General features: G+C 51.9%; 3 protein-coding genes across 3 annotated transcripts; 2 read left to right on the top strand and 1 right to left on the bottom strand.

Annotated features, from left to right (window-relative positions):
• Positions 1 to 1,594: 1,594 nt before the first annotated feature.
• COCMIDRAFT_32223 (uncharacterized protein) lies at positions 1,595 to 2,422 on the top strand (the record flags this gene model as incomplete). The annotated part of the gene is made up of 2 exons (XM_007684827.1): positions 1,595 to 1,800; positions 1,993 to 2,422. 2 exons carry the CDS (start codon positions 1,595 to 1,597, stop codon positions 2,420 to 2,422), a joined length of 636 nt encoding a protein of 211 aa, XP_007683017.1.
• A 2,184-nt stretch (positions 2,423 to 4,606) lies between these two features.
• Positions 4,607 to 5,836, bottom strand: COCMIDRAFT_81804 (uncharacterized protein; the record flags this gene model as incomplete). The annotated part of the gene is made up of 2 exons (XM_007684866.1): positions 4,607 to 5,474; positions 5,739 to 5,836. 2 exons carry the CDS (start codon positions 5,834 to 5,836, stop codon positions 4,607 to 4,609), a joined length of 966 nt encoding a protein of 321 aa, XP_007683056.1.
• Positions 5,837 to 8,809: 2,973 nt separating this feature from the next.
• On the top strand, positions 8,810 to 11,104 carry COCMIDRAFT_22007 (uncharacterized protein; the record flags this gene model as incomplete). Its single annotated transcript, XM_007684794.1, has 1 exon — positions 8,810 to 11,104. One exon carries the CDS (start codon positions 8,810 to 8,812, stop codon positions 11,102 to 11,104), a length of 2,295 nt encoding a protein of 764 aa, XP_007682984.1.
• Between the last annotated feature and the right edge of the window lie 63 nt (positions 11,105 to 11,167).

Below are 11,167 nucleotides of genomic sequence, written 5' to 3'. Positions count from 1 at the left end.
GGCGGATGTCTGTCTCGGAATTCCCCGAATGACCTCACAAATCCAATGCAGATGTCTTTGTCGGAGGTATCCATCAGGCAGTTTGTGACCAGGGACTTTACACAAAAACTGTTAATTTTTTTCTCCAAAGGGCTGGACAGGTTGTGCTGCATAGCCAACAAGTAAGAACAAGCTTTTGCATATGAGTATCGTTTGTATAAAGGTGATCGACGTGCTCCCGGGACCTTCCCGCCAATATGCCGTCCACTATACTGCTAGTGCACAGGGGGACCACGGGCGCCATTAGTCGTTTCAGGCCCAGAGCCTGACGCAAGAAGCAACTGACTAGCACCATACCGGAACACTGGCAACGCATACTTTACAGGTTCATCGATGCAGCGCAGATGCAAATAGATGGATTTGGGGGTGAGCTGATCGCTGGCAAGTGTTACTATCAACGGAGTCCAGATCACATGACTGAGGAAAATCTCTCAAAAGCGTCATTTTAGTCGCGTTGGAACGGTGCTTCGGAACCGAACCGAGTCAATCCTATTGCGGTCAGTCGAGTTGAACCCTAACATTCTGTTCGGGGCCAAACTACGACATGGACTTGTGTTAATTGGGAAAATCCATCGGCATTCGATCGACCCACTACAAATCGCAGCCCCGATTTGGAATCCCAAAGCAACCCGCTTCAATGGCAGACATACAAAAAAGGAGACTCAAAGGCTCATCTAGTAGCAAGCATACGACTCGCCTTGCAGCCAATATTCCTTCGTGCCGACCCCGATGTTCGTTTCGAAACATGAGGCATCTTTGGGGTCCAGCAACCGCATGCGCATCTCCCAATCCGGAATAAAAAGTGCCACAGACGTTTCAATCATGCCGGCTGCTAATCTATGAACAGGTATCTGCCGTTGTAGGGCAGACTCAAATGGGGAGGGGTGTCATGTATCCACCGCACGAGTCAAGTTCCCGTTTTGCCACACAACGCAATATGATCAAAGGGGGTTTTGCTTCTCGACCTTTTTTTTTCTTCCATCCTAAGGCTGCGCTATGAGTGTGTGGGTGGGTGGAAGCCTTGGTCACATAAGTATTGTATGCATGGAGCATCACCTCCTTTCCCCTTTCGCGTCTGGAAACCTCGGCCGGAGTTGTGTGGGGACAGGTGGGTAAAGCAATGCCTTCTGACTGAAGATGGGGGGCTGAGTATAAAGGGTACCCGAGGCGCTGTTTGGGATGCCGTCCAGATCCCGATTTTCTTGGCAGTACAATGCCTTCCTTACCAAGACTCCGGTATTGATAGCACGTGTGGTTGCTGGCTGACTGATTGATAAAAGAACGGGTGGGTTCCCGACGGGGAAGCAAACGCCGCAAGCAGAGGGTGTGGTTCACCACCCATGCGCCGATGACGGGGCATCTTGTAAGGCCGAGCACAAGACCGCCGTGATATTGCATGCATGTACCTCTTGTATATCTGTAGGATTCAAAAAAATTGATTTTACGTAGCCTGTTCAATACTACAATTTTCCCAAAGACACTTTTTTCATCCGGTATACTCTGAGTCCCTAACAATCCAACTGTAGCTTTTTTTTGTCACCTTCTAGAAAGAAACATGAACGACCCAATCGCCGACGCAAAAGCCCAAGAGGCAACGCGCAACTACGAATTCCGCATCGCAACACCCGACGACATTCCCGCGCTCCAACAAATGATAGGCGATTCCCTCCGCGCACTGGGCAAAGGATACTACACGGAAGCCGAACTCGACGGCTCAATAGGCTACCTCTTCGGCCCTGATTCAGTCTTAATCCACGATCAGTAAGTAAGGCGTTCCACACGGTTCGTCGTATTGCCCGCATTTGCACAACACGCATACGATACGCCCTACAATCTACACATTCACACATGCATCACACAACCCTACATCTCTCCAAAAAAAAAAACTTACCCCTTCTTCGTGCACCAGGCAAGTAAGTAACAGTAAATCTGACGTAAAAACAACAACAACAGAACATACTACATCCTCCACCCAACCTCACAGCCCACGACCATCTGCGCCTGCGGCGGCTGGTCCTTCCGCAAAACCCTCTACGGGGGGGACTCTGCGCCCTCTGTGCTGCGCATGCCCGCGAAGCGCGACCCCTCGGTCGAGCGCGCCAGCATCCGCGCCATCTTCACGTCGCCGGCGTATGCGCGGCGCGGGCTCGGCACGATGATGATGCGGCACTGCGAGCGCGCGGCGCAGCAAGGCAAGGCCGGCGAGACACTGGGGTTCAGCCGCTTGGAAATGGGGGCGACGCTGAGTGGGGTGCAGTTGTATGAGAGGTGTGGCTATGTGAGGAGTGGCCGCGAGGATGTGGTCACGTGTCCGAATGGCGAGGGCATTAGGATTTTGCATATGACCAAGGATTTGGAGGAGGAGGAGGCGGATGCGCCGTGAGAGTGGGAAGAAGGAGGGGGGGGGTTAGAGAGAATGCGGGTAACGGTCTGGTTGGAGGGGGGGGGATTGAGGAATGCTACGAGAAGGGAAAAGGGTAATATGCAAGCAAAGGTTTAGGCGTGCGACATGCGGACCTTGCGAGCGACCGTTTTTTTCCCTTTCTTTCTTTGATTGCCGGAGTGATCGAGATAAGCGGGTTTTTCGGTATTCTCGGGCGCCAGCATGCGGCGCGCGTGCAAGCGGCCTTTTGAGCGCATACGGTTACTAGACGTTTTCGTATTCTTCTTCTTCTAAGAAGTACTTGGATTTCTATCCTTCATCTTTCCTTTCCTTCACTCTCTTCCCTTCTCGCCTTTTCTTTTGCCCTTCTCACTCACTTACGCGAAATGACGCAGGGCACTTTGATGCGCTGGCAAAAAAAAGGGAATGTTTTGAGTGAGACTTGGGGGTGGGAGGGGGATAACGCAAAAGCGTTAGTGGGGATGATGGGGGCCTCGCGGTAAGGCACCCGATGAGGGAAGAAAAGGTGCAAACCGCATTGTTTGGTGGCGCGCCCGCCCGACGATGCCCGGAATCTTGATTAGAGATGAAATGTCGTGCTTGTCGAGGTTCCAATTGGCTCTCCTCCCCTTTCCCCCGTTGTTCAACTGAGGGCCAGCACCGAGAGATGGTAAGGATATATTTGTAGGGGGGGCCCTGCATGTTTTCGTCATGTTGTTTGGGACTTCACCGTCTTTTGTCTCTTGCCTTTGCTGGGATAAACTTTAAAAGATACTCTTGTTGCTGATTTCTTTGCTCTTCTGAAGATACCAACTTATTTTGTCTCTTTTGCTGTGTTGCGGAAATCCAATCATTCAGAGTACGGGCTCTACAAGAGATTCATTCATCAATCATCACCAACATGTCTGACCCCAAAGCCGCCGCATTATCTACTGCTGTTGTCATCATCACCGTGCCTTCGGGCTAGCATATCGGCTACATGAAAGAGGTTCGGGCAGTCGTATGCGATGGCGAAGACGGTACCGTTTTGCAGGGCGTATTCCCTCCGAAAGAAGAAGGACCTTGAAGGAGTGAGGTGTAAGACTTCAGCCGCAGTAACGCCGATGGATCACAACAAACACATCCGGCGACCATCCGGCAGGGGTCTGTGGGTGTGAAGTACTATATCGTATTTTGAGTACCATGGTATTTCTGGATAGTAGCTTTTTGTGCAAGTCACTACCAGTCTTGGGTTTGTGGGGAGTGGAGACTTGGATTGAACATCGACAATATCGGCAAGAGCGTAGTTTTCAAGCGTGGTGAAAGGATAAGATCGGATATCATTATAGTTATGTGGAATCGTTAAAAGACATTGTAAAAGAAAGTCGGAGTACAGGGTTCGTAGAATTGAGGGAGGGGTATTGAGAGGGAACTGGGTTTATACGACAACGGACATGCTGTATTGATGGTTTCAGGGAACAGCAGAAAAGACGGTATCACATGGTTAATTGGAACACAGAGAGAACACCTCATTCATGCTGAGGGGGGAATGTATTGAGAAAAAAATAAAAGTACAAGAATGGACCAAGATCAAAGTCCTGGACTCATTCAGCTTGAATAGAGGAATTCGCTGCCATCGCCATCAATAGCCTGCCCTGATTCCACAGTCCGGATACCATGATAGAAGCAATTGAACAAAACAAAACGCCTTCTTGCTGAACCACAAGTCCCTACCATCCATTCCTCCAAAGCAAGAAGTGTGGTGTCAAACACCATTGAATATTGTGCTACCAAGCCCCACGAGTCGAAAATTAGAAAAAGATCCAGCATCTCATCCGTGAGCTGTGTCGCAATGTAATGGAAAGTGCTTCCAAGATTGAAAGAAAATTATGGTACAATGCAAACGCCGAACGCAAGACGAGGGGGTACACCAACCTTGTTGAGATATCTGGAGTCCAGTGGATATGGTACAAAGCATTCGCTCCTGAAAGCCCTGTGAAGGGGAAACGAAGCTGGACACAAGTCAGTTGATGACAGTTGTCGTGACTAGTGTTCAAATCGGTGGGTAGGCACGAACCGAATCGATGCGTAACCAGAAGTCTGATCAAGACGAAAGAGAGCCTGTGAACCGTGACTTTGGCAGTCAAAGGTACGTAAATGCAGGTTATGGCAGCAGATCAACATCTTTGGAAGCTTCCAAAATGATCAGGATTCCAGGAGGGCGTCGATCTCTTTCTCTAACTCCTTGCTCCAGAGGTACTCATGGTCGGGCTCAATGTCAGGGTCGACAGGTAGGTAGACATCCTCCATAGTTGGGATCTTGCATACCTGGTCCATGGGGTACTGCTCAATGGCAGGGAGTTGGCTCCATATGAGACCTGGAGGACCTGGCTCGCGGGGCAAAGGGAGGAAGCGGCCAACGCCTGTCTTGGCCCGGTCGTCACCCTCCCACCTCATCTCAGCGAAGGAAGGCCAGGGCGCAACCTCTTCCTTTCCGTTCTGCCAATCCTTGCACCATATCGTCTGTTCTCCAAGGGCACGGCCAGAGTTGCCAACCTCGTCAAAGTTACCATTGAGGCCGCAACGACGCAAAAAGGCCTGAGTTTCCGGAGGAATGGCCGAAGAATACCCTCCAGCTTCTTCCTTCACCTTGGCTTGATGTGCAAGCGTGTTGGCTTCTGACGCAGCCATTGCTTCGCGATGTGCAACATAGTCGCTGAACTTCCACTTGGCTACATCCGAGTTCTTGAACTGACGGCGCATCGAGTTGCGAACCGTGAGAAAGTCTTGATGCATCTGAGCATCGGGACCCAGTGGTGGGTTGGGGTTGCGGAAACCTGCAGAACCACCTCTGCCGGCGTGCGCAGCGCCTTGTCGGTGCTGGCCATGGAAACTACGTCCAGAAGGACCGTACCTGTTAACGGTGGGATATCTTGGACCACGCGGAACAGGATGGTTGGGGCCTACTCCGTGGCCTTGGCGGGAGCGAGGGTGTTCGTCTGTGATGCTCAGGTTCTTCAGGTTGAGGGTCTCTGGGCTGGCAGGGTTGCCGTGAGGGTGGCCATGGCCCGCTCTGTTGCCTCGACGGGACAGAGGGTAGTCATCTGTAATGCTCAGGCTATTCGATTTGAAAGTCTCGGGACTTGCTGGATTACTGAGGGGATGACTGTGGCCCCCTCCGCTGCGTTGGTGAAAGCGGGGATGTTCATCTGTGATACTCAGACTGCTCAGGTTGAAAGTCTCTGGGCTTCCAGAACCGCTGAGAGTTGCCTCATCATCTTGGTCGGAGTAGGCATCCCAAAACTCGTCTTGGAGGGTGTCACCGCTACCCATGTACGGCTGCGATGTTACCTGAGGTTTGTCCACGTGGAACGGTAAATGATTTTCGGTTTTGTATGGCCTCTCGCCCTTTGCGGGATTGACAGAGTCTGCCATTGGATAGAAATCTGTAAGCTTAGATGTTGCTAGTGACACACTGCTCTCAAAGGAATTTTCCAATGTCGTCAAACTTTGCGCAACTGTTATTGGACAATGCAAGAGTTGAGTGTATCGGGAAAGAAGGGAAGTGGTAGGTCAATCTGTGGTATTCAAATATCCTCACGATCTGATGACGGTGAATAGTTTGGCGGTGAGGTAATGTCGGAATCCGATATACACACTGTGACTGTTCTCGTGGGTTAGCCTTCATTCACTTACTCTACAGTGAAATCATAACAAATGCTTCACCGCCTTCCATGTTGCAGATAATGTGAGCATGCTGCCCAAACATGTGATGAATATTCTGACAGCGAACAAGACACTCCCCCCCACGCTCAAACGCGCCAATGGTTGATGAAGTGAGTTGTCACCGCCTTTGGTCATTGGAAAGAATCATGATGGGTTGCAATCTTATTCCTATTACATACCTGAGAGTCCGGGCCTCACAAAAGTAGGGAAATTCTTAGGTGTGGAAGAGGATGAGTGGATGTTCGTATTCTTGTGGGACTGATCGCTGCCTGATGTCAATAATTGCTTTCACTATGTTTGCCTAGCAAGAAATATTGGTGATGAGTCAAAGATACACCGTGTGTTTGCGTGGGTTTGGAGTATTGTATCTCCAGCAGCAGCCTGTGGCAGCGGTCACAAGACTAGGATATGAATATGCCTGCTTGATGAGCGGTGTATCTAGCGGTGCGTATGTGGGCGTTGAGAGCGATGCGGGTGATGAGAGCGGTGGTCTTATGACCTGCGCAGTCAGTAAGGAGATTGGGGTAAGTTACGGCTTGCGAAACTGAGTGAGAGTCAATAGGGTCTTATGGCGCACCGAAAAGGTTCAAACCTGAGATTTGATAATGAGGTTTCGACGGCTAGCCGACAAGAGGCATGGATAGGCCTGAAGAAGAATATCAAGTGGTAGGAAAAGCTGGTGTTGTCGCCACAGAGCGCGCGGTCTGTAAGAACAGGCGACAAAGGTGATGGCCTGAGTGCTGCAGAATAGACCAGAAACACGCGAGTTGAAAATTTCCAAACTGCATTCACCTCGCCGCCTCTCACCTCTCACCTTTCACTTTGCACGGCAAGTCGAGAGAATGGGAAAAAAGAAGGGCAGGTAGCGACCAGCGCTATGGACGAAGGTAATCAACAGAGTGAGATTGATGAGTGCAGACAGAAAATAGGGCGCACTTGGACAAAGAATAATGAGGAACAGAAGAAAGAGCTGGCAGAGAAGTGATAGGATGCATTGTTGTGTGTCACTGAGAGCATGGATATAGCGAGTGTGTAGACAGACAGTGCAACCGCGACCGGGTGAATGTCTAAGCTGGAACAAGAAGCGACTTTGCATGATATGCCCTTGAAGATGGCTGCTTTGTAGATTTGATATTGGATATGAATGCTTTTCGAGGCACTTGGGTATGCCCAAGAGGAGTGAGAGAAGTAGAGTTGAATAAGTCGAGTGGCTCTGGGAGATAGGAAAGAAGCCATCAGCCATGGAGACAGACGGGTAGGCAGACGGACAGATATATTGTAGAAAGTGAAGGAAAGTTTCCCCACGGCGGTAGACATGGTGGCAGGCCTAGGAAGACATGGTGCAGGCGAAGAGCGTATACAAGACACGAGAGATGAGGTTGGAAGCAGAGCGGCGCCATGTTTGAGGCTCTGTGGGTGCCAAGGCGTTGATTGGGCAGGAGCGATCGATGGCCGCGCACGGGGCCGCGCCTTCCCCACAAGAGCGCTACGCCGCAGCCACGCATGAACAGGGAGTGTGTGTGTGTGTGTGTGGATGCAAAGCCATGGTCGTGTATTTACGGCCTTCGCTCGGGCAACGCAGGCGCCTGGTTCTAGAATAATGGCGGGGGCTATTTCGAGCATGGGCGGAGCATCAGATGCGCACAGAGTGTCAGTTCGAGCAGGTCACGAGGAAGATGCTGGGGCTGAAGCAGAAGGGTTCGACATGGACGGTGGTATGACGTGTTGTGTGCTGCAAAGCGCAGAAAACAGGGCATAGCGGCGCCACCAGCCAGGCCCTCGATGCGGTTGCCATGCGGCCACAGGACAAAATGGCCGCGACGCGCATCTCTGCCGTGCTTCGAGCACCTCCTCTACCACCGACCGACACCCAGAGGTGGTGTATCCCTTGCGCTCGACAAGATCCTCATCATTCTGCGCTGGCCACCAACGCCAACAACACAAGGGCGTGGGGTCTGCCCCTCGTCCCGGCCACCGTGCGCACGCCGATGAGCGCAAGCCGTGGAGCAAACGACAACACCTGCAACGACAAGTCACGACAGCCACTCGAGCCCCAGACAGCTCACTTTGACAGGCGCTGCTGTTCTAGCGCCTTGTTTCGAGCCCTCGCCAGCCCGGCCAGCAGACTCGCAAACGACTGGCCGGCAGTGGCTTGCTCCACTTCTGCGGGCGCCTATTCGGGCCACCGCCCTACCGAAAACTGCTGCTTCTAACTTGAGCCTCAGCAGCCTGTATGCTCTGCCGAAACATTCTGGTCGTGCAGGCCTCTTCTCGCGGTGCCATTGGTACCCGGTCGGGGGCCTGCTGCTGGTCCTCGCTCTCTCGCGGTACGTTCGTTCTCGTCACTGTCAAGTAGATATTCATTCGCTCCGTCTCCTTCTACCAAATCCACATTCACCCATCACCCATTCACCTTTCGTTTCCTTTATTGCATTGTACGGAGCGTTGGTCTTTTTCTTCTTTTTCTTCTATTGTTCTTCTCTATTGTCTTGCATTTCACTACTTCCGCCTAATTCCATTCTCTACCTCGCCACCTACCTGTGGTAGATATCCAAGATTTAGCTGGCCTACATCAACCACGGCGCTTGTGCCCATCTTGCTCTCCAACCCACCAGCCAGGCGAGCCTCTTCTCATTCTAATATCTCAACCAGACCTGCGTTTCGCAGTCATACATGTTCGCTATGGCTTCCTCCGCGAACCAACAGCAACCCTTCCCATCTGTGCCTCCATCAATGTCCGCTGGCGATAGTCATGAGATGCGAGACTACTACCCACCGCAAGATGCACCACGACCTACAATAAACCAAACACCAAACTTCAAACCATACCTCGGCCTTCGAGCTAGGCTCTCCCAGATATGGATCAACCGCTGGACCATTCTCCTGCTCCTCGTCCTTGTGCGACTACTCATCGCCATCGCAACCACTGACTCAAGCCTCGCTTCCGCCCGTCGGGAAGCCCTCAGTGCTTGCACCCAAGTCGAGAAGATTGGCAGCTCCATGGCCTCGATGCCCCACTACATGTCCTCTGGCCTCAACGAAATGACAGCTTCTGGAGTTGAAAAGGCAGTCAGTGGCCTAATGACGATGCTCGAAATGACAGTCACTGGGGTCGAAGAGATTGTTCTCTTCATCATTCACATGATGACGAGTACCTATCTCTGCCTCATCACCCTTGCCGTCAGTGGCAGTCTGCACGCCGCTGTCGAAATTGGCGAGGCTGTCAACAAGAAATTGAACGAGACCATCAACTCCGTCACCGAAGAAATGGGCGACGCTGTCAAGTCCGTTTCAGACGGCATCAACTCCATCATGGACAAGATCAACTTCAACATTCCGGGATTCACCAAACCGACAATCAACCTGGATGAGCAGATCAAAGAGCTCAAGAGCCTTGAGCTGCCCCCCGACATGGCAGAGGGCCTCAAGAAGCTCAACCAGTCAATCCCTACTTTCAAAGAGGTACAGAACTTTACCGACAACATTATCCGTACGCCTTTTGAGGAAGTCAAGAAGTTGATCAAGGGCATGAACACATTCGAGTTCGACCGGTCCGTTCTTCCAGTGCCGCAGAAGGAGGCACTTACCTTCTGCTCCGAGGGCAACTCACTCAACAACTTTTTTGATGATCTCATTAAGTTGGCTTACAATGCACGCAAGATCGCTCTTGGTGTGCTCATTGTTGCCGCTGTCCTTGTTTGCGCACCCATGGCTTGGATGGAAATGCGCCGCTACCGAAAGATGCAAGAGCGTGCTGCCCTCTTCGCAGAGGGTCACGAAGGCATGGACGTTGTCTATCTTGCGTCCCGCCCAACTTCTTCCGGCATTGGCCTATGGTTCGGTAGGCGCTTTGGCTCAGCTCGTCGACAAGCTGTCATGCGCTGGGCCTGGGCGTACGCCACCTCCGTCCCCATGATGTTTCTGCTATCGCTGGGTCTCGCTGGCCTCTTTGCATGCTTCTGTCAATACCTTTTGCTCAAGGCCATCGAGGATAAGACCCCAGAACTCACGGATCAGGTCGCTGACTTTGCCGGAAAAGTCGTCACCTCGCTCAACAATGCATCCATAGCATGGTCTAACGGTGTCAATAGCGCCATTGGTGACTTGGATAGCAAAATCAATGACGACGTCTTTTCCTGGGTCAACACCAGTACGACTGCAGTCAACAATACTCTGAATGCATTCGTCGACCAGATGAGCACTACGCTCAACGACACGTTCGGAGGCACTGTTCTCTATGACCCCATCAAGGAAGTGCTCAACTGCTTGATTGGGCTGAAGATTGCCAGCTTCCAAAGCGGCCTCACTTGGGTACAAGAGCATGCGCACGTCCAGTTCCCTGGCGTCGCTAACGACACCTTTTCTCTTGGTGCCCTTGCCGAAAAGGGCGACTCAGACTCGGCCTCCGAACTTCTAGCTGATCCCAGTGGCAAAGCAAAGGATGAGATCACTGAATCAGTTGAGCGCGTTATCGCCAAGCTTATGAGCGGTATTCAAACCGAAGCGCTCATCTCCACCGCCCTAGTTTTAATCTGGCTTTTTGTAGCCATCGGTGGTCTCGTCTACGCCTCAACCCATCTCTTCCGTCGCGACTATTCAGAAACAGGACACAACCCTTATGCCATCAACCCTGCCATGGACCACGAGTCCAAGATTGCTGCCGATTACCCTACTACCGCGCCACCGCAATACGTGCCCAACGACTACAATGTCAACAAGGCAGCGCCCTACACGCTTGCACCCCGGCCTTTTTCGACATTCGACCAAGAAAGTCGTATTGAGCCTGCAACAGAAAAGGTTGGCCGTGTTGGCGCACACGCGGTGACTGAATCGGCGCGACCAGGCCACTTGCGCACAAGTAGCCATGGACAGCTTGCTGATCCCTCGCCTGCTGATGACCGTACTGGTCCCTTCTCGAATCAATATGCGCCGTCGCCCTATCCACAGGAAAAGCAGCAGCAGAATCCGTTCATCTAAGATCCGTATTTGTCGAACAACAGTACCCCAGCCTTGAACCACCTGACCTTTCGGCTTGCCTTC

The sequence above is a fragment of the Bipolaris oryzae genome (genome assembly GCF_000523455.1).
Source record: "Bipolaris oryzae ATCC 44560 unplaced genomic scaffold scaffold_5, whole genome shotgun sequence".
Lineage (NCBI taxonomy): Eukaryota > Fungi > Ascomycota > Dothideomycetes > Pleosporales > Pleosporaceae > Bipolaris > Bipolaris oryzae.
Note: the sequence above shows the minus strand (reverse complement) of the source record. Positions and strands in the feature narration are given on the sequence as shown.